General features: G+C 47.3%; 1 protein-coding gene across 1 annotated transcript in view; it reads left to right on the top strand.

Annotated features, from left to right (window-relative positions):
• ARHGAP32 (Rho GTPase activating protein 32) overlaps positions 1-22542 on the top strand; it is a 410242-nt gene that overhangs the window by 289692 nt on the left and 98008 nt on the right. Inside the window, 4 exon segments of the mRNA XM_042851949.2 lie at positions 339-476; positions 3134-3226; positions 11391-11513; positions 13504-13581. Coding sequence (XP_042707883.2) covers positions 339-476; positions 3134-3226; positions 11391-11513; positions 13504-13581 — 432 coding nt within the window.

Raw genomic sequence — 22542 nt, 5'->3', positions numbered from 1 at the left:
GAACCCCTAGGCTAGGTCGACATAAGAATTCTTCTGTCGACCTAGCTACTGCCTCTCGGGGAGGTGGATTACCTACACCAATGAGAGAACCCCTCCCATTGGCGTAGATTTTGTGTACACTGAAGTTGGAGGAGTGAACTTATTTCACTCTGTTTTTAAACTGTTCCATGCTAAAGCTTAAAATAAAAATAACTGGGCATCCTTTATTTACACCCAGGTATTACATAAGGGAAGACTAGCAGCAAAGAAAGCAGTGCCTCCCTTTGCTTCTGCTAGGAGTGTCATTTTATGCCCCTGATCAAAGTGGACTGATGTGGTGCTTTTCTCTCTCTATGCAGGGCAAGAGCTGGATTGTGAAACGGAGTTATGAAGATTTCAGAGTCCTCGATAAACATCTCCACCTGTGTATCTATGATCGGCGTTTCTCTCAGCTCTCAGAGCTACCCCGCTCCGATGCCCTGAAGGACAGTCCAGAGGTAAAATGTGAACCCCGTTAGCAGAGAAAGCTCTGATCAGACTCAGAACTACTACAAATGAACAGAGGATGGTTTGGGTTTTCTTCACAGCTTTTAAAAAGCAGAAGTTTTTGGATTCTGAATTAGATTTTGGGAGTTGATTAGAAAAGTAATTGGAACATTCCTCCTCATCTTAACAAAGGAAAGTGCTTTGCAAATTAGTATAAATGACTGCATTGCTAAATGCAGAATGGTTATGGAGAATGCAAAGAAAGGAAAATCAGACTTTTAATCTATGCTGTACTGTCAATTACTTAGATCAGAATTTTACTATATGTTTGGAAACATTTTCAATGACATGAATATTTGCTGACTTAACTTCAACAGTGATGATTTGCTAGGAATATTGAGTGGTTAAAGCCCTGTAATGTTTTAAAGGAGGAAATAGTATTTGGGATAGTAAATTTAGATCTATAAACCACAAATTGCTTTGGGTTTTATATATATATAAAAAAATGTGCTAGTTACCTGTAAAAACTCCTTGGAACTAAAATCTGGTTGGTTAGAATACTTTTACCCTGGCCTTTTGTCAAAGCAGATAGTATTCCTCTTCAGATTTCCAACCTCATACTCAATCTTTGTTTATCATTTCAAGTGTTTGTTTGTGTCCCAAATCATCTGCTTGGAGGAAGCAATGCATCACTTTGGAAGATTGGGAGGGAAAAATAATATGTGTAGTTTGCAGGAGGTTATTTGAATCAAACAAGCATAACCAAACATCTCTGTTAAACCTCAGTGTCTGTGTGAAGAGCATGCATTACAGTGATGGACAATGCCTATTGCTTCATTTCACAGGTCACTTTTGGCCTGATGGCTGCAAGCACATGTCCCATTGCAAAGACATGAGTGCAGAAAAATCCTGACTATCAGTGTCAAGAGGCCAATATTGCCTGCCCATAAGCCCTGTGACTGAAAAAGGGGGAAATAAGAAAGCTTAAAGACATTTCAGGCATACAAAGCAAAATCTATTTTATCTGTAAATCTGGATCTATACTCCTTTAAAACCAAATGGGAAGAGAGTGGAGAAAGGGGGGACAATGGGTGAAATCATTGCTCCATTGGAGTCAGTGGTGAGTTTTTGACACTGCGTTCAGCGAGTCTAGGATTTCACCCAATATCTCATCAGGGAACCTACACTGGTTGGTTGGTTTTGTATTGGATGCAAGATATTGCTGAAGACAGCGTAAAAATAATAATCTCCTAAATTTGACATGGGAATGGAGCAATTAAACAATAAATAAGTAGAATAATATGCTCCAAGGTTAATTTTGTGGCATTCTCATCATGTAGGCATTGGCTCCGGTGACCTTTCAAGACTCATTATTTTCTGCATCAGTTGCTGGCAGTGGAATTTGTACATTTTTTTTAAAGTAATTCCCAGCATTGGGAGGTTAATGTAGGCATTGGAGAGAGGAGGTGGGAATTACACTCTGCCTGTTGCAAGCTTGCCTCATGTAAAATATTGTGGAAATTACTTTAAAAAGGGCTCCGAAACTACATATTTAAAGACCAGTCTATAAAAATACTCTTGGCAGCAATTTGGAGTCAGTAAGAGCCTGGCCTGAGGAAGGATTTGAGGATCTACTATTTGTGATTAATAGTCCTGCAAAATGCTCCATATGGGTTAGACTCCTGCTCCCACATAGAGCCCTTTTGACTTTGTTGGAGCTCCATGAAGGCTTAGAAAGGTCCATTGGGTGCAGCCAGCAAGATCCAGGACTGTTATCTGACAGCGTGGCGATACGAAGCCAAATTGTGGACCCATTGACACTGATGGAGTGTTGACATTAGCTTCAGTGGGATCCAGGTTTTGAGATTTGTTTGGACCATTGTCTTTCCAACATACGTGTTGTAGGTTGTATAGCATGATGTTGGATACAAAGTATCTATGTGCACAGGAGATGCTGTGACATCTAACATACTGCCACACCTTGGAATGTGGTTCTTTCTGCTTTATTTTTATTTCAAATTAAACAGCTAAAACAGATGTTTTGGGTCAACAGTGTTTTATTTGGTCTTGGAGACTCCAGGCTGTCATGGAATTTCTTAATACTATCTCCATAGCTTAGATCAAAGTGACCCAACTAGGTCGTCTTTGGTGAAAGTCGTTTTACATCGTCGTAAGGGCCAGTACTAAGGATGTTTTTTAAGCCCTCATTTATTGTTTGAAAAATGAATGTTTCACCACTCTGGCTTGCCACGTTCCAAAGCACTTTACATCTGTGGGGAAATGGCAGCCTCTGTTTTGTTTTACTCAATGGTTCTCAGATGTGTTGGATTGTCATAATTGAAATAATCTGTTTGGATGTGAAATGCATAGCAAACAGAGGACTTCAGGGCTTAAAATATTTTGGCGTTGGCAATTAGCCTTCACTGAGAAACCTTTCTCATCTTACATATATAGAAATGTGTAATCCCTGGAACAATATTTGCACTGATTTCTCTCCTTCTCCAAACCTTAGAATCCCATTGTATTAGGAACTAAATCAGTATCAGTGCAAACTGCTCATACCTCCCTCACCAGTTAATTTGCCAACAACTATGCCAGCTTGGAGAAAGGGGCTCCGCTTTTGTATATCAGCCGAATAATTATACTTGTTCTTTCTTTTCCTCTGCAGCTTGTCACCCAGATGCTGATGGCTTACCTGTCACGGCTCTCAGCCATCGCAGGCAACAAGATCAACTGTGGGCCTGCCCTCACATGGATGGAGGTAGGGTGCAGTGCACAGCACTGCTTTTCATGTCAACTGCCCTGTTCTCCGCAGCCTGCCTCTTGCGTAGTCCTTATACCTGTGCAAAGTGAGTGGAGAGAAGCTGTGTAGTCCAACTTTGTGGAATCACATCCCGGTAACATTTGACACCCACTTTGCACAAGTGGTGAGGACTACACAAGGCAGGGGAGAATCAGACCCCATGTTAAGGATCAGGGATTTTTTCCTCCTATTTGGATTTTGTCAGCTGAACGACATGAAAGTCTTACATTGTTTGATTACAAAGTAATAAAAGGTAGCAACTCAGATGATACAGCAATAGGGTCAATGTGCTACTAAGGGCTTGTCTATACTTACCGCGCTGGTTCGGCGGCAGGCAATCGAACTTCTGGGTTCGATTTATCGCGTCTAGTCTGGACGGATACATCGAACTCAGAAGTGCTCCCCGTCGACTCCGGTAATCCTGCTCGCCGCGAGGAGTACGCGGAGTCGACGGGGGAGCCTGCCTGCCGGGTCTGGACGGCGGTAAGTTCGAACTAAGGTACGTCAACTTCAGCTACGTTATTCACGTAGCTGAAGTTGCGTACCTTAGTTCGATTTGGGGGTTTAGTGTAGACCAAGCCCTAGATAAGCCAAGTTCAGCAGTGGACTGAGACTGCAGGTCATAGGCTGCACTAGATGGCACACACCTCTTCCTGCACTCATTTCAGTGGGTGTGTATTGCTCTTTAAAAGCTGCGGATGTTGTTGATACCTTCTTTGCTATTTTTGGCTCTCTATTTTTTAAAGACCACTGCATCGAAACAGCCAATATTATCTACTCCGCTTTGCCATCTTTGCTGTTAAATGGCTCAACAGAGCTTATGTTGTGTGCTCTCAGCGGTCCTGTTTATATACTATGAATTACAGCTGTAGCACTGCTTTCTCTGTTAATTGTTTTGTGCCACCTCGAGCACTAGTACTTAAACCACCAGCCTTAGTGGGTGGAGGGAGGAGGAAAGAATGGGATTAAGCGATCAAGACCCCTGCTCCCTTTTGTCAACAGTCAGGCTGAGTAGGGGTGTATGTCGATCTTCCCTGGTGACATTACTTTATCACACAGGACACAGGAAGAACTGTTGTTAGACATCACAAATCTTGAGAAATGTACCAGCTAGCATGTTCATGTAGCTAAATTTTAAATGTTTGTAATTTGGGTGTGTGGATTCTTCTCAAATTCGTCAAAAAAAAAAAAAAAAAGAAAAGAAAACCCTTTAGGTTAAGATGAGGTGTGGCAGATTTTCAGCCCAAAAGGAGAAATGGTCAGCGACTTTTAGAGGTGAATGAAACTGGAGAATTTACTGGAAATTAAGGTTACAACTCAGCAATGATGTGCACTAGTGAAAGTGCTCTAATAAAACTTAAGTTCTTCTTCGAGTGATTGTTCACGTCCATTACACATTAGGTGTGCGCGCGCCGCGTGCACGGACGTCGGAAACTTTTTCCCTCAGCGGCTCCCGTCTGGCTGGCAGGGTCCCCCCTCCCGCCAGAGCGGCGCCCCGCTCTAGAGTATATATATCCCTGCAGGCCCGACCCTCCCTCAGTTCCTTCTTACCGTCCGTGGCGGTGTTGGAACAACTCTGTCTCTCGTCTGAGAGTGTCCCTTAGCATAGCAGTTAGTGTTATCTTTACAGTTATCAGTTCTTTAGTAACTAGTGTTAAGCTTAGCAGTTATCAGTTCTTTAGAAATACTCAAACTTCTTTGTATTAGGTGTTTGGTCAACCCCGGCACTGGCCCTGGGCGGCAGGGCATGCCGCACGCCCAAGGCTTCAAGGCTTGTGCCACGTGCCGCAAGCCTATGCCATTAAGCGATCCACACGACTCGTGTCTCCGTTGCCTGGGGGAAGCACACCAAAAAGAGCGCTGCAAGGTCTGTAAGGCTTTCAAGCCCAGGACTAAGAAAGAGAGAGAGATTTTCGCCTTAAGCAGCTGCTCATGGAGACGGCGTTACAGACCTCCACTTCGATGGCACCGTCAACCTCGGTGCGGAGTGCCCCGGCATCGGTCCATGATCCGGCGCTGGCGGGGCACCCTAAGCCCACGGTACCGAATCAGCGAGAATACCTCCGGCATCGGTCGTCTTCGCCGGCAAAATTGAAGGGCCAACCCAAGGCCCGAGGACGCTCCCCGCATAAGAGGGTAGCGCCCGTGAAGACCTCGAGTGCGCCTAAGGCCGTTGCGGCCCCGGCACAGATCCCGGTGACAGAGACTCCGGCGCCGACAGGCCCGTCGAGCCCCGGGATAGGCACGTCGAGTGAGGAGGAAGGGCTGGAGGAGCTTTTGGAACAGCCCTCCAGCCCGGACGCATTTGAGGCAGCAAAGGACCTCATTGAATTGTCCGCTGAGGGCCCCCTCCAAACTAAAGACGATCCGCCGAGACTGCCATCCAGAGGCAAGCCGGCAATGGTGCGCCCATCACGGTCGCAATCTCGGAACAGTTCACAGCGCCGGTCCCGATCGAGCTCCGCCTCGGTGGACTCCCGACTTCCCTCCGCGCAGAGAGCCGGACAGCCATCGAGCCCCAATAAGCGCCCGGCACCGACCCAGCAGCCCTACTCGAGTAGGCACCGGGACGTGTCAGTTACACGATCCCCGAGACCGACCACCCGTAGTCGTTCCCGGTCCTGTGGTCACCGGTACCGATCCAGGTCCAGGTCGGCAAGACGCTAGTCCCGGTCACGGTGGCACTACTTTCCGACCCCAGACCGGCACCATCCCACGGCACCGCCGTGGCCTTCCAGATCACCGTCCGTGGTTTCGGAGGCAGACTCGGGCCGGTACGGCGGATATGCCCACAGGGCACAGACCAGTAGGGACCACAAAGCCGCTTGGCATCCACAATGGGGCCAGCCAGGACAATGGCCATTCTGGACTCCTTGGGCCTACTACCAGCAAGGCCCCCCCATCCAGGACCCCGAGATCTGGGCCCTCGGGACACCGGTCCCGCTCTCCGCAGTGGCGCCCGCCCTCTCGCAAGGAGGCCACGGTCTCCAGACCACCGGAGCGAGAAAGGGCAGACTCGGCATCGAGCCCGTTACCATCTCAGACCCACATCATAGAACGGGCCCCAGAGGAGCGCCCAGTCGGTGAGGAGTTGCAGGAAGAGGAAGACGCGCAAAAGGCCCTGACCTCTTCCTCCTCACCAGACGAAGCCGTGGCGGGCACAACAGTGTCTGGCCCTCCCCCGATTGACCATCGGGTGCACCAGGAACTGCTCCACCGAGTAGCCCTCAATCTGGGGTTGCAGGCGGAGGAGACGGTGGAGCAGGAGGACCCCATGGTCGACATCCTAAGCCCGGAGGGCCCCTCCCGGATCACGCTCCCGCTCATAAAAACGGTCCAGTCCAACTACAAAACAGTATGGCAAACACCGGCCTCCAGTGCACCAACTGCGAAAGGCGTGGAGAGGAAATATTTCTCCCCATCTAAAGGGTTTGATTTCCTCTTCTCTCACCCAACACCCTGTTCGCTGGTCGTCTCTGCGGTCAACGAACGAGAGCGACATGGCCAACAAGCCCCGGCTCCCAAAGCCAAGGAGACAAAACGCTTGGACTTATTTGGGAGAAAGGTCTACTCGTCGGGGGGCCTCCAGTTGAGGATCGCTAACCAGCAAGCGATTCTGAACAGACACAACTTTAATTCTTGGGCATCAGTCTCCAAGTTTAAGGAATCCCTGCCTCAGGGCTCACAGCCCGAGTTTACGGCTATAGTGGACGAAGGGAAGGCAGTAGCCAAAACCTCCCTACAGGCCTCCCTTGACTCTGCGGACGCAGCTGCTAGGACAATTGCGCCAGGGGTAGTAATGAGACGCTTGGCATGGTTACAGGCTTCCGGCCTTCCCCCAGAGGTGCAAAACACCCTCCAAGACCTTCCGTTCGAGGGGTCAGGCTTGTTTTCGGACCAGACGGATGCCAGACTACATAGCCTCAAAGACTCTCGAGCGACCCTCAAGTCGTTGGGAATGCATACCCCAGTGACACAGAGGAAACCCTTCAAGCCCCAACCACCGCAGAGGCAGTACCATCCTCGTCCTCGACAGGAACCGTACCACAGACGCGGCAGGGATAACAGGCGTAGACGTAACAATATGCCTAACCAGGGCCAAAATCATGGCCAAGGCAAGCCGCAGCCGGGAAATAAGCCAGGGTTTTGAAGCTGCGATCGAGGACAGCGTACAAAACTCCGGACCCACCTCTATGTTTCAGGGACCGCCTGTCCTGTTTTTACCGTGCTTGGTCACATATAACATCGGTCCGCTGGGTCCTGCGCACGGTGGAGGCGGGCTACACCCTTCAGTTCTCCTCGCCCCCTCCCTCCCACCCCCCTTCCCCGCCCCTCTTCAGGGACCCTCTCACGAGCAACTCCTAATGCAGGAGGTGCGGACCCTCCTCACAGTAGGAGCAGTGGAAGAGGTTCCTCCAGACCTAAAGGGGAAGGGATTCTACTCCAGATATTTCCTGATTCCCAAAGCAAAAGGGGGCCTCCGTCCCATTTTGGACCTACGCGGACTAAACAAATTTTTGGTCAAAACACGTTTCCGTATGGTCTCCTTTGGAGCTATTATCCCATCCCTGGATCCGGGGGATTGGTACGCTGCCCTCGATATGAAAGATGCGTATTTTCACATCGCCATCCACCCGGCCCGCCTGCGGTTCCTGCGCTTCACCATCAACCAACGCCATTTTCAATTTACGGTCCTGCCCTTCGGCCTGGCAACGGCCCCATGAGTATTCACAAAATGCATGTCCGTGGTGGCAGCTTTTCTTCGAAAGAGAAAGATGCGCGTGTACCCGTACTTGGACGACTGGCTCCTCGCAGGCAGGTCGGAGGCCGAGGTCCGCTCCCACGTGACGCTGGCACTACAGGTGTTCTGCAAGCTCTGTCTATTGGTCAATGTGCCCAAGTCCTCACTGATCCCCACGCAGAGACTGGACTTCATAGGAGCAGTCCTGGACTCGGTGGCAGCACGGGCAAGTCTTCCAGTGTCACGGTTCTTGGCCATTCAAAGGGTCGTAAGCTCCATCCAACAATTCCCCACGACCATGGCCAGGTGCTGTATGCAACTCTTGGGGCACATGGCGGCCTGCACACATATAGTCAGACATGCCCGCCTAAGACTCAGGCCATTACAGTTGTAGCTGGCCCAAACGTATCACCCCAACAGAGACCCCTTAGACCTGGTAGTGACCATCCCAGCTCGGGTGTTGAACTCCCTCCGCTGGTGGCTCGATCAGCAGCAGGTTTGCGAGGGGGTCCCCCTCGCTGCCCCGCAACCCACTCTGACGTTAGTAACAGATGCATCGGACCTGGGCTGGGGGGCACACCTAGGGGACCTGCGGACCCAGGGCTTATGGTCCAGGGAAGAAAAGTTGCTTCACATCAATCTGAAGGAGTTAAGGGTGGTTCGCCTTGCCTGCCAGACCTTTCACGCTACCATAGAAGGCCACAGCATGTCAGTTCTGACGGATAACACTACCGCCATGTTCTACATAAACAAGAAGGGCGGGTCCCGATCCTCTCCCCTCTGTCACGAGGCGCTCCTCCTATGGGACTTCTGTATAGCCCATTCAGTCCACCTAATCGCAACATATCTCCCAGGGGTCCAAAATGGGTTAGCAGACTGCCTCAGCCGGTCCTACCACATGCACGAATGGACGTTGAGACAGGACGTCCTGCATTCAATCTTCCAGAGGTGGGGGTTTCCCCTGGTGGATCTCTTCGCCACCAAGGGCAACAGCCAATGCCCTCAGTTTTGTTCATTCCAGAACCTCAGCCCGGGCTCATTGGCAGATGCCTTTGCGATTCTGTGGGGCGGGAGCCTGAGGTATGCCTTCCCACCATTCCTGCTCATCCACAAGGTCCTCCTCAAGACTCGCAGGGACAAGGCGGCAGTCATCCTCATCGCCCCGGCGTGGCCACGCCAGCATTGGTTCACAACCCTGCTGGAACTGTCCATAACCACCCCGATTGCCCTTCCCCTCCATCGCGACCTCATCACACAGGACCGGGGTCACCTACTCCACCCGAACCTACCGTCGCTACATCTCACGGTGTGGTATCTCTCTGGCTAAACGATACAGAGCACAGGTGCTCCCACCAGGTCCAGTAAATTCTCCTTGGTAGTAGGAAGACCTACCTTGCCAAATGGAAGAGGTTCTCCCACTGGTGTGAGCCTCATCACATACAGCCTCTGCGGGCCTCAGTCCCATCAATTCTGGACTACTTGCTGCACCTCAAGCATCAAGGGCTCGCCCCCACCTCAGTTAAAGTGCATCTGGCTGCCATATCGGCGTTCCATCCTGCGGAGTTGGGAGTTTCGGTGTTCTCCAACCCCACAGTAGCCCGATTCCTCAAGGGACTGGAGAGGGTGTTTCCCTATTCGCGCCCGCCGGTCCCTGCGTGGAATCTCAACCTGGTCCTAACTAAACTCCCGGGGCCACCCTTTGAACCCCTAGCCTCTTGCTCCCTCATGCACCTCTCATGGAAGGTAGCGTTTCTCGTGGCCATCACATTGGCCAGGAGGGTATCAGAATTGAGAGCTCTCACTTTGGAACCTCCTTGTACAGTTTTTTTATAAGGATAAGGTGCAACTGAGGCCACACCCTAAATTCCTCCCAAAGGTGGTCACGCATTTTCATATGGGCCAGGACATTTGTTTACCGTATTCTTCCCTAAGCCCCATACGGACCCAAGCCACCGCAGCCTGCATACCCTCGATGTCCGTAGGGCCTTGGCATTTTATCTAGAACGGACCAGGCCATTCCGCAAATCAACTCAACTGTTTATTGCCATTGCGGAGCGAATGAGAGGCCAGCCTATCTCGACGCAACGCTTGTCAGCATGGATTGTGCTTTGCATACGCACATGCTATGAGCTCGCCAACGTACCAGCCCCGGAGATCCGGGCTCACTCGACTAGGGCCCAAGCGTCCTCAGCGGCTTTCTTGGCACAGGTTCCACTCCAGGAAATCTGTAAAGCGGCCACCTGGTCGTCGGTGCATACGGTCACAGCCCACTACGCGATCCATCATCAGACCAGACAGGACGTGGTGGTCGGCAGGACTGTGCTTCAATCAATTGTTCCTTGACTCCTACCCTCCTCCAATGGTAAGCTTGTGAGTCACCTAATGTGTAATGGACGTGAACAATCACTCAAAGAAGAAAAAACAGTTACTTACCTTCTGTAACTGTTGTTCTTTGAGATGTGTTGTTCACGTCCATTACACTTCCCACTCTCCTTCCCCTCTGTCGGAGTTACCGGCAAGAAGGAACCGAGGGAGGGTCAGGCCTGCAGGGATATATATACTCTAGAGCGGGGCGCCACTCTGGCGGGAGGAGGGACCCTGCCGGCCCGACGGGAGCTGCTGAGGGAAAAAGTTTCCGACGTCCATGCACACGGCGCGCGTACACCTAATGTGTAATGAACGTGAACAACACATCTCGAAGAACAACAGTTACAGAAGGTAAGTAACCGTTTTTTCTCCTGAATGACCTTTCCAAATTAACTGAGACTCTTACAAAATTGCCTTTCAGCTGGCTTTCCAGATGGGGACAATAATCTGAGTTTTAAAAACTGACTGGGAAATGTAGCAGAGGGGAAAAAATCCAGTGGAACCATAATTTCTTACTGGAAGTTCAGACCTTATAGAAACTGGCAGAGGAGTAGACTAGATTTTATATTTTCTCTGTAGCTTTGTCATCCTCATTGTCCCTGCTGTCATTAAATTCCCTGCTTGTAAAGCATTTTTGTCATCATTCCGTTATTTTTTTAAGTACTCGAAGAAAAGGAATACAATGCCATGACAGAGTGGGGGGAGGCATACACATTCATTGCCATGTTAGTGTTCTATACAAAAATGCACAAAGACTGCATCCTCAACAATGAATGGATGAGAAGGGGCGATGTGACCTTCTGAAACTTAATTTATTAACTGTCCTTCCTCTTCATTTCTATGTATTCTGTGCCCTACATTGTCCATCCATGCTGTTCTCTTCAGGGGGCCCCTAAGCTGTGCTGTCTTTGTGAATCAGCTTGAAATCCCTGCCACGCATGAGCACCAGTCAAATGTATTCGCAGAGCCACATGTCCTCAGCTGCCTCACAATCTACCGTGCTCTTTGTTGCAGATTGATAACAAGGGGAATCACCTGCTAGTCCATGAAGAATCATCCATTAACGTGCCTGCCATTGCTGCTGCCCATGTTATTAAGAGATACATTGCTCAGGCAGCAGATGAACTGTCCTTTGAGGTAAATAATTAGAGGAACATACATTCCTCATTGTCAAATGTAGAAGAGGAAATGCATCTGGTACGCTCTATGTGTGTGTGTGTGTGCGTGTGTGTGTGAGAGATGGAGAGAGGGAGTGAACGCAAAATAAGGGGACAGGGTTTCAAAAGAGCTTGGCATGTTGGGTGTATGTTGGGCTCTGCACTCTTTTGAAAATCCAGCCAGACATGTCCCTGTGGGGCTGCTGGGTGCTGAGCCTTTCTGAAAATTGAGCCCCGATTGTAGGTGTTGATTGCTTGATAATCTCTCTCTCCATTGGCTCTGCTGCCCATTGAGCTGTGCAAGTATGCTGTGACAGTTTGCTTGTATGCACTATTATGATGTTTGCACACAAATATAAAGGGCAACACAGTCCCTCCCCCAAGGTGTTTCTCTGATTACAGCTTTAGTTGTGCCACTTTGCAGGTAATACGGATATTTCAGGAGTGTTGGGGGATGTATTCAGATTCACTACTCAGCACTCACTGCTATAAACAAACAGAGTGAAGAAGATGTAAGTTAAATAGACCGTATCCCTCTTAAGTTACAGTATATACAATTTAGGGCATAGACTATTTGGCAGTGTTTCAATATTAATAATAGCTGTAAAATGGTTTTCCCTAACATGGCACATTCTGTTTATCAGTCTCAAAGCCCTGTACAAGCCAATAATTTAGCTTGGCAACAGCTATTGAGGAAGGTAAGTTTTTGTTACTAGTCTCATTTTGCAGATGGGAAACTGAGGCACAGCACACTTGCAGTGGCTAAGTTCACACAGTGAGCAACGTAGAGCTGGGATTAGACTACAGATCTCCAGTCTCCCAGTGTTGTGTTCTGACCCCTAAACCAGGAGACCATGCTCCCTTGCAATATTAAACTTTTTTGTATTGTCTAATAAACATTTTAAAGAAGCTAATTCCCAAGCCAGCCTTTTTTTTTGTTTGTTTCTGAATAGTAAAGAAATCTGGCTAATTTCTGGCTTCTCTAGTTTCTGGGGAGGTAGTGTTGCCTCGTGGATAGAGCACTGGGTAGGGACTCAGGAGACCCAAATTCTGTTCCCAGCTCTGCCATTAACCTACTAGGTGACCTTGGGCAAGTCACTTCACCGCTCTGCGCTTCAGTTTCCCCACCTGTAAAATAGGAGTAATGATGCTTATCTGTTTGTGAACCATTTTGAGATCTAGTGATGAAAAACACTATATGGGAGCTACGTTATCATTTATTATAGTATCCAGTGCAGAATTTACTCAGTTTCAGAAAAAAGTATCACACGCTGCGGGACACAAGTCACCCTCCCACCACACTAGTATAAGCATCTAGAATGAGTTCTGCTAGTGTCATTTGCAGCCACTGAAGCATCAGTGCCAACCCTTTCTCTGGTTTTGTGTTCGTTCTTTTCAAGAACGGGTCCCAAAGGAATGAGAAAAGCTTCAGAAAACCTCCTCGGCCACCTTGTCCCCTTTGGTCTCTTCCCATCCTGCTGCAGTAACATCACACTGCCTTATTACTTTGTTAGCTTCCTGATTCAGGGGAGAATGTCTTTGTCAGGTCAGGAGAACTGAGTGCAGTTTTTGACTTTCTGGGCATGAGGGGACGGCAGCAGTGAGAGATGCAAACACATAGAGTACAAGGGGGAAAATAAGTTCAGCTGTGTGAGAACATTTCCCAAGGGATTTCGTGCTTCGGGGCTTATTTACCCCAATGCACACTGCACTGTTTAATCAGAACACGCCTGCACCCATTGGCTACTTTTAAACAGCTCCTTATGAATACATTAAAAGGGTGCATCTTGTAGGATTTATAATGCATTAAGTCTCATACTTCAGCGGTAGATTATACAAGTGTAGATACCTCTAGGCAGATAATACTTTAGGATTTCATGCAGTGCAGAAGAATGTGCAGTTACTTTAGCAGTGCCCTGTCTGTCTCCAACTACATTGGGGGTGGTATTAATGTTGCAATTCTTTTCCAGGTGGGAGACATTGTGTCCGTTATTGACATGCCGCCGAAGGAGCTGACCACGTGGTGGAGGGGCAAACATGGATTTCAGGTATGCACCAGGTATTAGTTCTGAGAGAGCAACATGAATGGAGGTTTGAGACTCTATTCTTTGGTGCCTGTAGGATTTACACGGAACTGCCAATGCTGCTGGTATTGCTAACGCCCATGACTTTTGACAGGGCTACACAGTGTGTCCCTGTGTTGGCTCCCTGAGTGGGGAAGGTAAGGTGTAAGGTGACTTCTTCATAGTGAGCAGGGGCTAAGAACAGTCCAGCTGGGAACGGAGGGATTGTTCCATAGGAGTAGTGGTGCCACCTTCTCGAAAGGGTCCAAGATAAGGATGGAACCATGACCCCATAGTCTCTCCACACTGTCTGGCAGAGCTGGTCTGTCATTGGTGGGGAGTCTACATTGCAGCCTTTCAAAGACAATTGGAACTACTCCGCCAGCGCCGGGGGAATCCTGATTGAGTCCTCACATGTTGCCTTGTATTTTCCCATCATTTGGACCAATTAAATCTAGACTCGGAAAAGCAATGCAGGGTGTCCTACAGGATTCAGAGTGATCCAGTGGATAAAGCATGGGACGGGGAGTCAGGAGACGTGGGTCCTTGCCCCAGCTCTATGTAACAGTGGGCAAGTCACTCAACCAATCAGTGCCCCGGTTTCTGTGTCTGTAACGGAGGTAATGATTTAATCTTGTCTGCCTTTGTAAAGTTGATGAAACATGCTACAGAAGTGATGCTTATTGTTTTGTTACTTTGAGGATGAGTTGTTTCCAAGCAAGTGGATGGGGCCAGATGGCTGATTTTTCTGATCTATGTGACGCTGAGAATTGTGTGCATAGTTACTCTCTTTGTTGACGGTAGAGCCTCTCGGTTTGTAGAAGAGATTTAGGTTGAATTTTCAAACTCCCCGGGAGTCAGGCATCCAAACCCTCTTGAAACTGAATGGGAGTTGGGTGACTAACACTCTTAGGGTATGTCTACATGAGAAACACTACAGCGGCACAGCTGCAGTGCTGTAGTGTAGATGCTCACTACCGAGATGGAAGGGGTTCTTCCATCACTATCCTAAATCCAGCTCTCCAAGAGGCAGTAGCTAGGTCAGTAGAATAATACTTCCACTGACCTAGCACTGTCTATACCAGGGCTTAGGTTGGCTTAACCACATCTCTCAGGGCTGTGAGTTTTTCACACTCCTGAGTGACATCGCTAGGTTGACCTACCATTTAGGTGTAGACCAGGCCTTAGACTCCCTTGAAAATTCCAACCTTACAGCCGAACTCCAGCCCTTGCTTTCCAAATGCTGGCACAACACTCCAGTGTGGACTTGCACAATATGAAATTAAGACTATGGTGTATGAAAAAAGAGAGACTTCGAAGGGGAAGAGAACTTACTTTCCATCTTTTTGTGCCGCCTTCCTTTGAGTTTCATCCTGAAAGCTTCATTTTAAAAAGGTGAGTCCTCCATCTTGCAGTTGTTTCACATTCTAAACTGGTGCAGTTCCCCCTTTGCTCTGAACAGAAGGCACACACACTGAATAGGGTCAAAACTTACCCACTTCCTGAGGTTTGCATTTATTGTTAACTTAAATAACAACAAAATGTAAACACCAGCATAAGATTTCTCCCCAAGCTGGGCACTTCATTGGGTTTTCCCTGCAAGGCCTTTCTAGTTCACACTGTCCCAGAGAGAGAGAGACTAGTGTAAACCCTCTCATAGGAATGATCAGGACACACCTCATGTAATCTCGGGGAGAATCAGCAAAAGTTCCCATTAGCTGTACACAAGAGTTCAAACATCTGACATCAAGCTGACTCAGGAGATAAGCACTGCATCCCCATGAAAGGTCCTGGAATCTACCACCTTCTCTCTCTCTCTCACCCCCCACACACACTCTCTCTCTCTCTCACTCGCACACACACACACACACACACACACACACACACACACACACACACACACACAGCCACTTACAATTGTGACCATATGCAAAGAGTATTGGTTATGAAAGGCTTAAATGAGTCATGAGTCAGAGACATCTGTTTGCAGCTCAGGGCTCCCTTCCACTCCTCTCTCTACCCCCATCCCTGCCAAAATCGGAATAAATCATATGGATTCTTATGTAGCACACAGGTAAAAAGATATACTGCGGAGTAAACCCATGAGAATGGCTTCATCTGTGCGCACATGCAGTCAGTTCACAGACACGAATAGCGGATCCCAGCAGCTGCAGAAATATAGCATTATAGTTAAGGTTGATAGAATTAGGATTTTAATTGCACCTTCTGTCCTCAACATGTCCCAGAGCTCTTCACGAAGCAGTGAATTAGACATTGACAGTGGAATTATTAGGCAGGCAAATGCAGCAGCTGTTACACATGCTCAGTAGGTTGCTCACAGCCGTGAAACCGGTTTACTGAAGGATGCAGTTTTCTGTAGGACCAAGCAGGCTTTAGTCTAATCTCTTTGCAATGTGCTGATAGAGATCTTTCATTTCCATCAAACACCATCTGAAATAAACGGTCACAAATCCTATCGCTGTACAAAGAAAAGGATATTTCTTTTTAAGTGTAAGACCTATTGGTATGAGTGTAGGAAAAAATAGTTTATTGAATTAGCACAGTTTTTTGACACTGCTGCCCACTACAGGGAAAAGAGAGGGGGAAAAAATCTTATCCTGCTGTTGATATTGTAGGCCTAGAGGTGTGTTATGATCGGTGAAGAGTATTGTTGTAACATGCTACAAAAGAGTGTAGCAAAGCAAAACTGGCACTTGTAGAAGCTATGTTTAAACCATGTAACCTTTCCCATATTTACAGATAAGCAAACACTTTCAGTTTCCCGTTTCAAATTAAAAACTCTGGTGAAAATAATGCTAATCTGTGACCAAGTCATTTTAATTATGCAAATAAATCAACGGAGATCTGTTGGCTCTTGCCAGTTCATTATGATTCTGTTCCCTGTAGGGTAATCACACTTTTTCAGAGATGTCTCTCTAATTTTAAAAACTGTATGAAATACATAGTGATTGATTGTTTATTTCAAACTAAGATTTGCAAACTGGGTTTCACTTTAAATCTCTTCTCATTTGTTTTTTCAGAAATATTTTTAAGCAAATTGCCATTAGAACTGGTGGTAGCTGTCTTTGATCCTTTTGACTCTGGGTTCATAGAATCATAGAATATCAGGGTTGGAAGGGACCTCAGGAGGTCATCTAGTCCAACCCTGCTCAAAGCAGGACCAATCCCCAACTAAATCGTCCCAGCCAGGGCTTTGTCAAGCCTGACCTTAAAAACCTCTAAGGAAGGAGATTCCACCACCTCCCTAGGTAACCCATTCCAGTGTTTCACCACCCTCCTAGTGAAAAAGTTTTTCCTAATATCCAACCTAGACCTCCCCCACTGCAACTTGAGACCATTACTCCTTGTTCTGTCATCTGCTACCACTGAGAACAGTCTAGATCCATCCTCTTTGGAACCCCCTTTCAGGTAGTTGAAAGCAGCTATCAAATTCCCTCTCATTCTTCTCTTCTCCAGACTAAACAATCCCAGTTCCCTCAGTCTCTCCTCAGAAGTCATGTGCTCCAGCCCCCTAATCATTTTTGTTGCCCTCTGCTGGACTCTTTCCAATTTTTCCACATCCTTCTTGTAGTGTGGGGCCCAAAACTGGACACAGTACTCCAGATGAGGCCTCACCAATGTCGACTAGAGGGGAATGATCACATCCCTCGATCTGCTGGCAATGCCCCTACTTATACAGCCCAAAATGTCGTTAGCCTTCTTGGCAACAAGGGCATGCTGTCGACTCATATCCAGCTTCTCGTCCTCTGTAACCCCTAGGTCCTTTTCTGCAGAATTGCTTCCTAGCCATTCGGTCCCTAGTCTGTAGCAGTGCATGGGATTCTTCCATCCTAAGTGCAGGACTCTGCACTTGTCCTTGTTGAACCTCATCAGATTTCTTTTGGCCCAATTCTCAAATTTGTCTATGTCCCTCTGTATCCTATCCCTACCCTCCAGCGTATCTACCACTCCTTCCAGTTTAGTGTCATCTGCAAATTTGCTGCGGGTGCAGTCCATGCCATCCTCCAGATCATTAATGAAGATATTGAACAAAACCGGCCCAGGACCGACCCTTGGGGCACTCCGCTTGATACCGGCTGCCAACTAGACACGGAGCCATTGAGCACTACCCGTTGAGCACGATGATCTAGCCAGCTTTCTATCCACCTTATAGCCCATTCATCCAGCCCATACTTCTTTAACTTGCCGTCAAGAATACTGTGGAAGACCGTATCAAAAGCTTTGCTAAAGTCAAGGAATAACACGTCCACCGCTTTCCCCTCATCCACATGATGGTGGATGGTGACTAAACTAAGGAGCCAGCCACCTTCAGTCTTCTCCTGCGATATACTTGATGGCTTTGATTTTTAAAATAGCTAAACCCATTACATGTTCCAGAGATGGGCAGTTTTTTTGAAGGATGCTTTACGCTGACTCTAAAGAGGGTGGTCTTCCCTGGCTGATCCTACTGCAGTGAACGCACACTGGATAGGGACTAAACATTGGGCTTGTTTCTATAGAGTAGTAAGTAACAAGAACCTAGTCCAGCCCAATGAGACTACTCATGTACTTTAAGGGCTGGTCTACACTGGACGGGGAGGGGGCAATGTAAGATGCGCAACTTCAGCTACGGGAATAGCGTAGCTGAAGTCGACGTATCTTATTTCAACTTACCTCGGGTCCTCATGGCACGGGATTGACGGCCGCGGCTCCCCTGTCGACTCCACTACCGCCGCTTGCCCTGGTGGAGTTCCGGAGTTGACGGGAGCGCGTTTGGAGATCGATATATCGTGTCTAGACGAGACGCGATACATCGATCCCCGATAGATGAATTACTACTCGCCGATCCGGCGGGTAGTCTGGACGTACCCTAAGTTAAGCATGTGCTTAAATGCTTTATTGGATCAGGCCCTGTTGTTTAGCCCCTGGCAGATCAAGCTCTGACTCCTTTCTGGGGTTTTCTTTATTACTGTGGCTGTATGTAAGGTTGCACTCTTGTTTAGTTGCATAAACATGTTGTCTGTCTTTACTGAATTGATCTTGTTTCCCTTGATTGTTCTCTCTTTCTCTAGGCCATAAGGGTTTTTCTTATTAGAATAGTTTTTCTTGTCCTTCTGCTAGTCATTTGTACCAGGACAAAATGAGAAATCTAAAGTGAATACAGAGGAGTTGGTTTAAAGGTTCTGGGGAAAAGGAAGGTGTTGTGTAGGTAAGGAAAGAGATTATGGAACTAAGAAGCTGCAGAAATGACCTGTGAACACATCAGGAAGGGGAAGGAAGAATAATAATTATAAAATGGGAAAGACTCTAAAATTTAGTTGTCTTGAGGATAAGAGAACTTGGATGAGACAGAGATGTTGAGGAAGCGAAGCAGAATAAGATGAAATTTCAAGAATAGCATGAGTCAGTTGCACTTGAATGATGATCAATAGCAGGCAGAGTCATCTGATGTGTTAAATTTCTCTTTCCTCCATCTTAGCATTGCATCGCTCCTGCATGTCTTGTACCACTACTTCTGTGTTAAACATTCCACTCACACATTAAGGAATCTGGAAGAAACTAGCTCACAATTCACGTGCACAAGAAGATCAGCTACGTTGCACCGTGTCTGGAAATTTTTAAAGGGAAAGTCCAGATTGACAGTGTGTGCATTTGCGTGCAGATAACGTCTGCAAAGTTATGTCATGTCTGGCGGAAGAGTCAACAGTCACAGGATGAAGATAAGATCAGAAATAAGATCACAGGCAGTTAGGAGTAATTTCAGGAGTGAGGGAGCTGATTCCACATGCTCCCCCTGAATATCAGAAGGCAAGTGTCAAGTTTTTATTACTTCACTTGAGGTGGCTAATTCCTTCCACTCCCTAGTCCCCATCCTGAAAGCTTATACTGTCGATGAATTTTCATGTTTGACAAGGGATGTCATGTTTCATTAGTGCCAGAATTATACCTAAATACAGTGTCACATCAATCCCAGACTGAGCTGCCATGGGGCAGTTGTGGAGAAGATTGTCTTAGAGCTTAGAAGCCCCCATCTAGCAAATGGACTCTTGTTAGAACCACTTTCCAGGCCTGGGTGTAACAAGACAGGGTAAGCAGAGCAGAGTAGCCAAAGACCAGGCTGACTGGATTATTCATTGCAAACTGTCAGATTTCACAGTGAATTTTTACATTCCCACTGAGTAACTGCATATATTTGTCCAAGGGGAGCCTTCCAGACAGTATATACTCATTCGCACACACACATCCAAGTCCCTTCCACATAATAAACCTTTCCCCCTTGTCATTCATGTGAAGAAAACTAGTCGCACAGATGTTTATGTAAAAGCAAATATGAAAGAATACAAACGTGGTTGGATTGAATCACGGGTCAGATTTAGGAACATGTTTGGGAACTCATCTTTCTGGTTTTCACTCCACTCCAGTGAAATGGATCCATAAGGAACACATGACTTTAAAAAAAAAAAGTCTCCAAATGTCTGCACTTCCATTGTAGCAACATCTTTCCTGATTAGATGGCAAAGATGCTGTAGTATCTGTGATGCAACCCACCTCCACCCGTGGAACAAGGCGACCACGTAGTGTTTGCTTTTAAGACAGAAAATTATGTAAAGTGGAGTTTTTAATGACATTTTCACTGATCTTTATGTTCACGTGTCCTTAATGAATCCCACGACATTCACTATAAGATTATTCCCCAAACACAATCTTCTCCTCATTAAGTGTCTCCCTCCTCAATCTCTTCAGTGTGGTGTTTTCCTTCCTTCCCTTCATCCTCTGTTCTTTCAGTCTTCCACTCCCTCCCCACAGTCCTCAAACCCTGGAAACAATCATTTCTCTGCCGCTTTTGAGATGCAATGGCACATTTTGCCATTCTTGATAAGATCTCTGTTGAAAGACAGACCCATGAACCCTTGGCCTTTCAAATGTCCCCTCTAACCTGTATTCCGTACGGAGCACAGTTAAAATTTGCTGATTTAAATCCTAATCCTGTTTGGGATTTCAAGAATGTATAGCATTCCCCCCAAAGACCCATAGATCTGCCTTAGATTGGTCAGGATAGTGAAACAGACTATTAGTTGAGAGTGTTTTTCTTTGTGCATAATTTTGAAATGTAGAAGTTTTCAGAGTAAAATAAAATGTTTGAATGCGAGAGAGCAAAGCACGTTTATGTGAACTGAGCACAGGTTTGCAAACTCAAGTCTTTAAAGGAAAAATTGAATTCTAGCTTCCGTTTGTTGCTTTGGGAACCCAGTGCTGGAGGCAACCATCTGGCTGGAGAGAGACGTCACTCGTGACACAGGCTGTGTGAAAGAGCCCGCTGGATGCATCTTTAGTGACGACATTTCTCAGCCAGACGGCCACCTCCATCTGCAGGATCTGAGGTGCCAATTGCAATAACATCTTAGACAAAATTGTATCTGAGTTTATTCCTGGAAACAACAAGTTTCCTACACTATGAGCAGTTGTGCTGCTTTGCTGAGTGGAAGGGCTGTACTTTACCTGTAAGTATGTGACAAAAGTGTGTGTGTGTGTGTGTGTGTGTGTGTGTGTGTGTGTGTGTGTGTGTGTGTGTGTGTGTGTTCGCCATTCCCTCACCTAGCTCTGCGTTTTCTTGCAATGCTGTTGGCATTAGAGTCCCTTGATCCTTGCATGCCAGTAGTATCAAGGCTGGGACTGTGCCTTGCCCTTCTGTCAGTGGGGAGATTCTTTGTATCCTCTTCTTTCTGTCTTGCAGCCACGCAGGGCTGAGCACCATGAAGCACAAAGAAAACTCTAGAGGGGAAAAATCTGAGTCCTCATGCTGCTAACTCTGACTTGTGCCAGTAGTCAGTGTCTGGAGTATTTACTATGCAGATTTATGTCCGTAATTCTGTTAGAAAATCAGTCCATATTGTCTGTTGTAGGTTGTGCCTGCCCTGTAGTGCCCCCTGCTGAATTAGTGTGGTGCTGCATGTACTCCATGTCTCAGTTTCCCTTCTCAGGAAGTGCGTAACTCTACTTCAGGCACTCTTGATGCTTGACTTAATAAACAAGCCCCAAGGAGAATATTATTATGAAACCTCATACAAAAGGTTCCATAACCAAAAGTCCCAAATAAAGGCTTTCTGGAGCCTGCCCTGTAACCTCTGTTCCCAATCACTTCAGGGTTATCTTCGCAGTCATTATGGCTGTCTTCATGGCAGGAGCCCAGCCCTCCTCTTGGAACTTGGGTAGTTCAAGTAGTTCTTGTCCCTCTCCCTTACCAGGAGTCCCCAACTCTCCTCCTGGAGCTGGGTTGCAATTTACCTCTATTCCTGTGTCTTCTCCTTACAGCAGGAGCTCCTGCCCACCTCCTGCAGCTGGGTAATTGAAGCAGTTGTTATCCCTCAGCTGGCTCCACTTAGTCCTCAGGCTGGTGACTCAGGACACCTGAGTTGGGGTTGGTCCTGCTTTGAGCAGGGGGTTGGACTAGATGACCCCTGGAGGTCTCTTCCAACCCTGATATTCTATGATTCTATGACACTGCAGAAGCCTTCTCTCACTCCCTTCAGTGTCTGCAGGCATCTGCCCTGCGTGAAGGAGGAGGCAGCATTTACACTCGTCCCCTTGTCCCAACTCATGGCCAGTTGGGAGAGAGGGGAACCTTGCCCCAGGCCTTTAAAGAAGCAATACCAGGGTTTCCTTTCAAACCCTGCTTGCTCCCGGGACTGTTTCCTCTCTCCTAGTATCTACCAGGTCCTTGTATCTATAATCAGACCTTACAACACTTAAAAAGCCAGACCAGGAGGCAGGCTGGACTGACCTGCAGGCAGTACTTCCCTTAAGGGGCAGATTATGTTCCAGACATGGCACTGTGACAAGGTAAAGTAGGATGATTATACATTATAAAGCAACATTTCCAAAAGGCTGATTCGACTTGGGCATTGGTGGTGGTGGTAAATATTGTAGCCAACAAACTCTTTGTGA

The sequence above is a fragment of the Chrysemys picta genome, chromosome 16, assembly GCF_011386835.1.
Source record: "Chrysemys picta bellii isolate R12L10 chromosome 16, ASM1138683v2, whole genome shotgun sequence".
Lineage (NCBI taxonomy): Eukaryota > Metazoa > Chordata > Testudines > Emydidae > Chrysemys > Chrysemys picta.
This window is presented reverse-complemented; position numbering and strand designations above follow the sequence as displayed.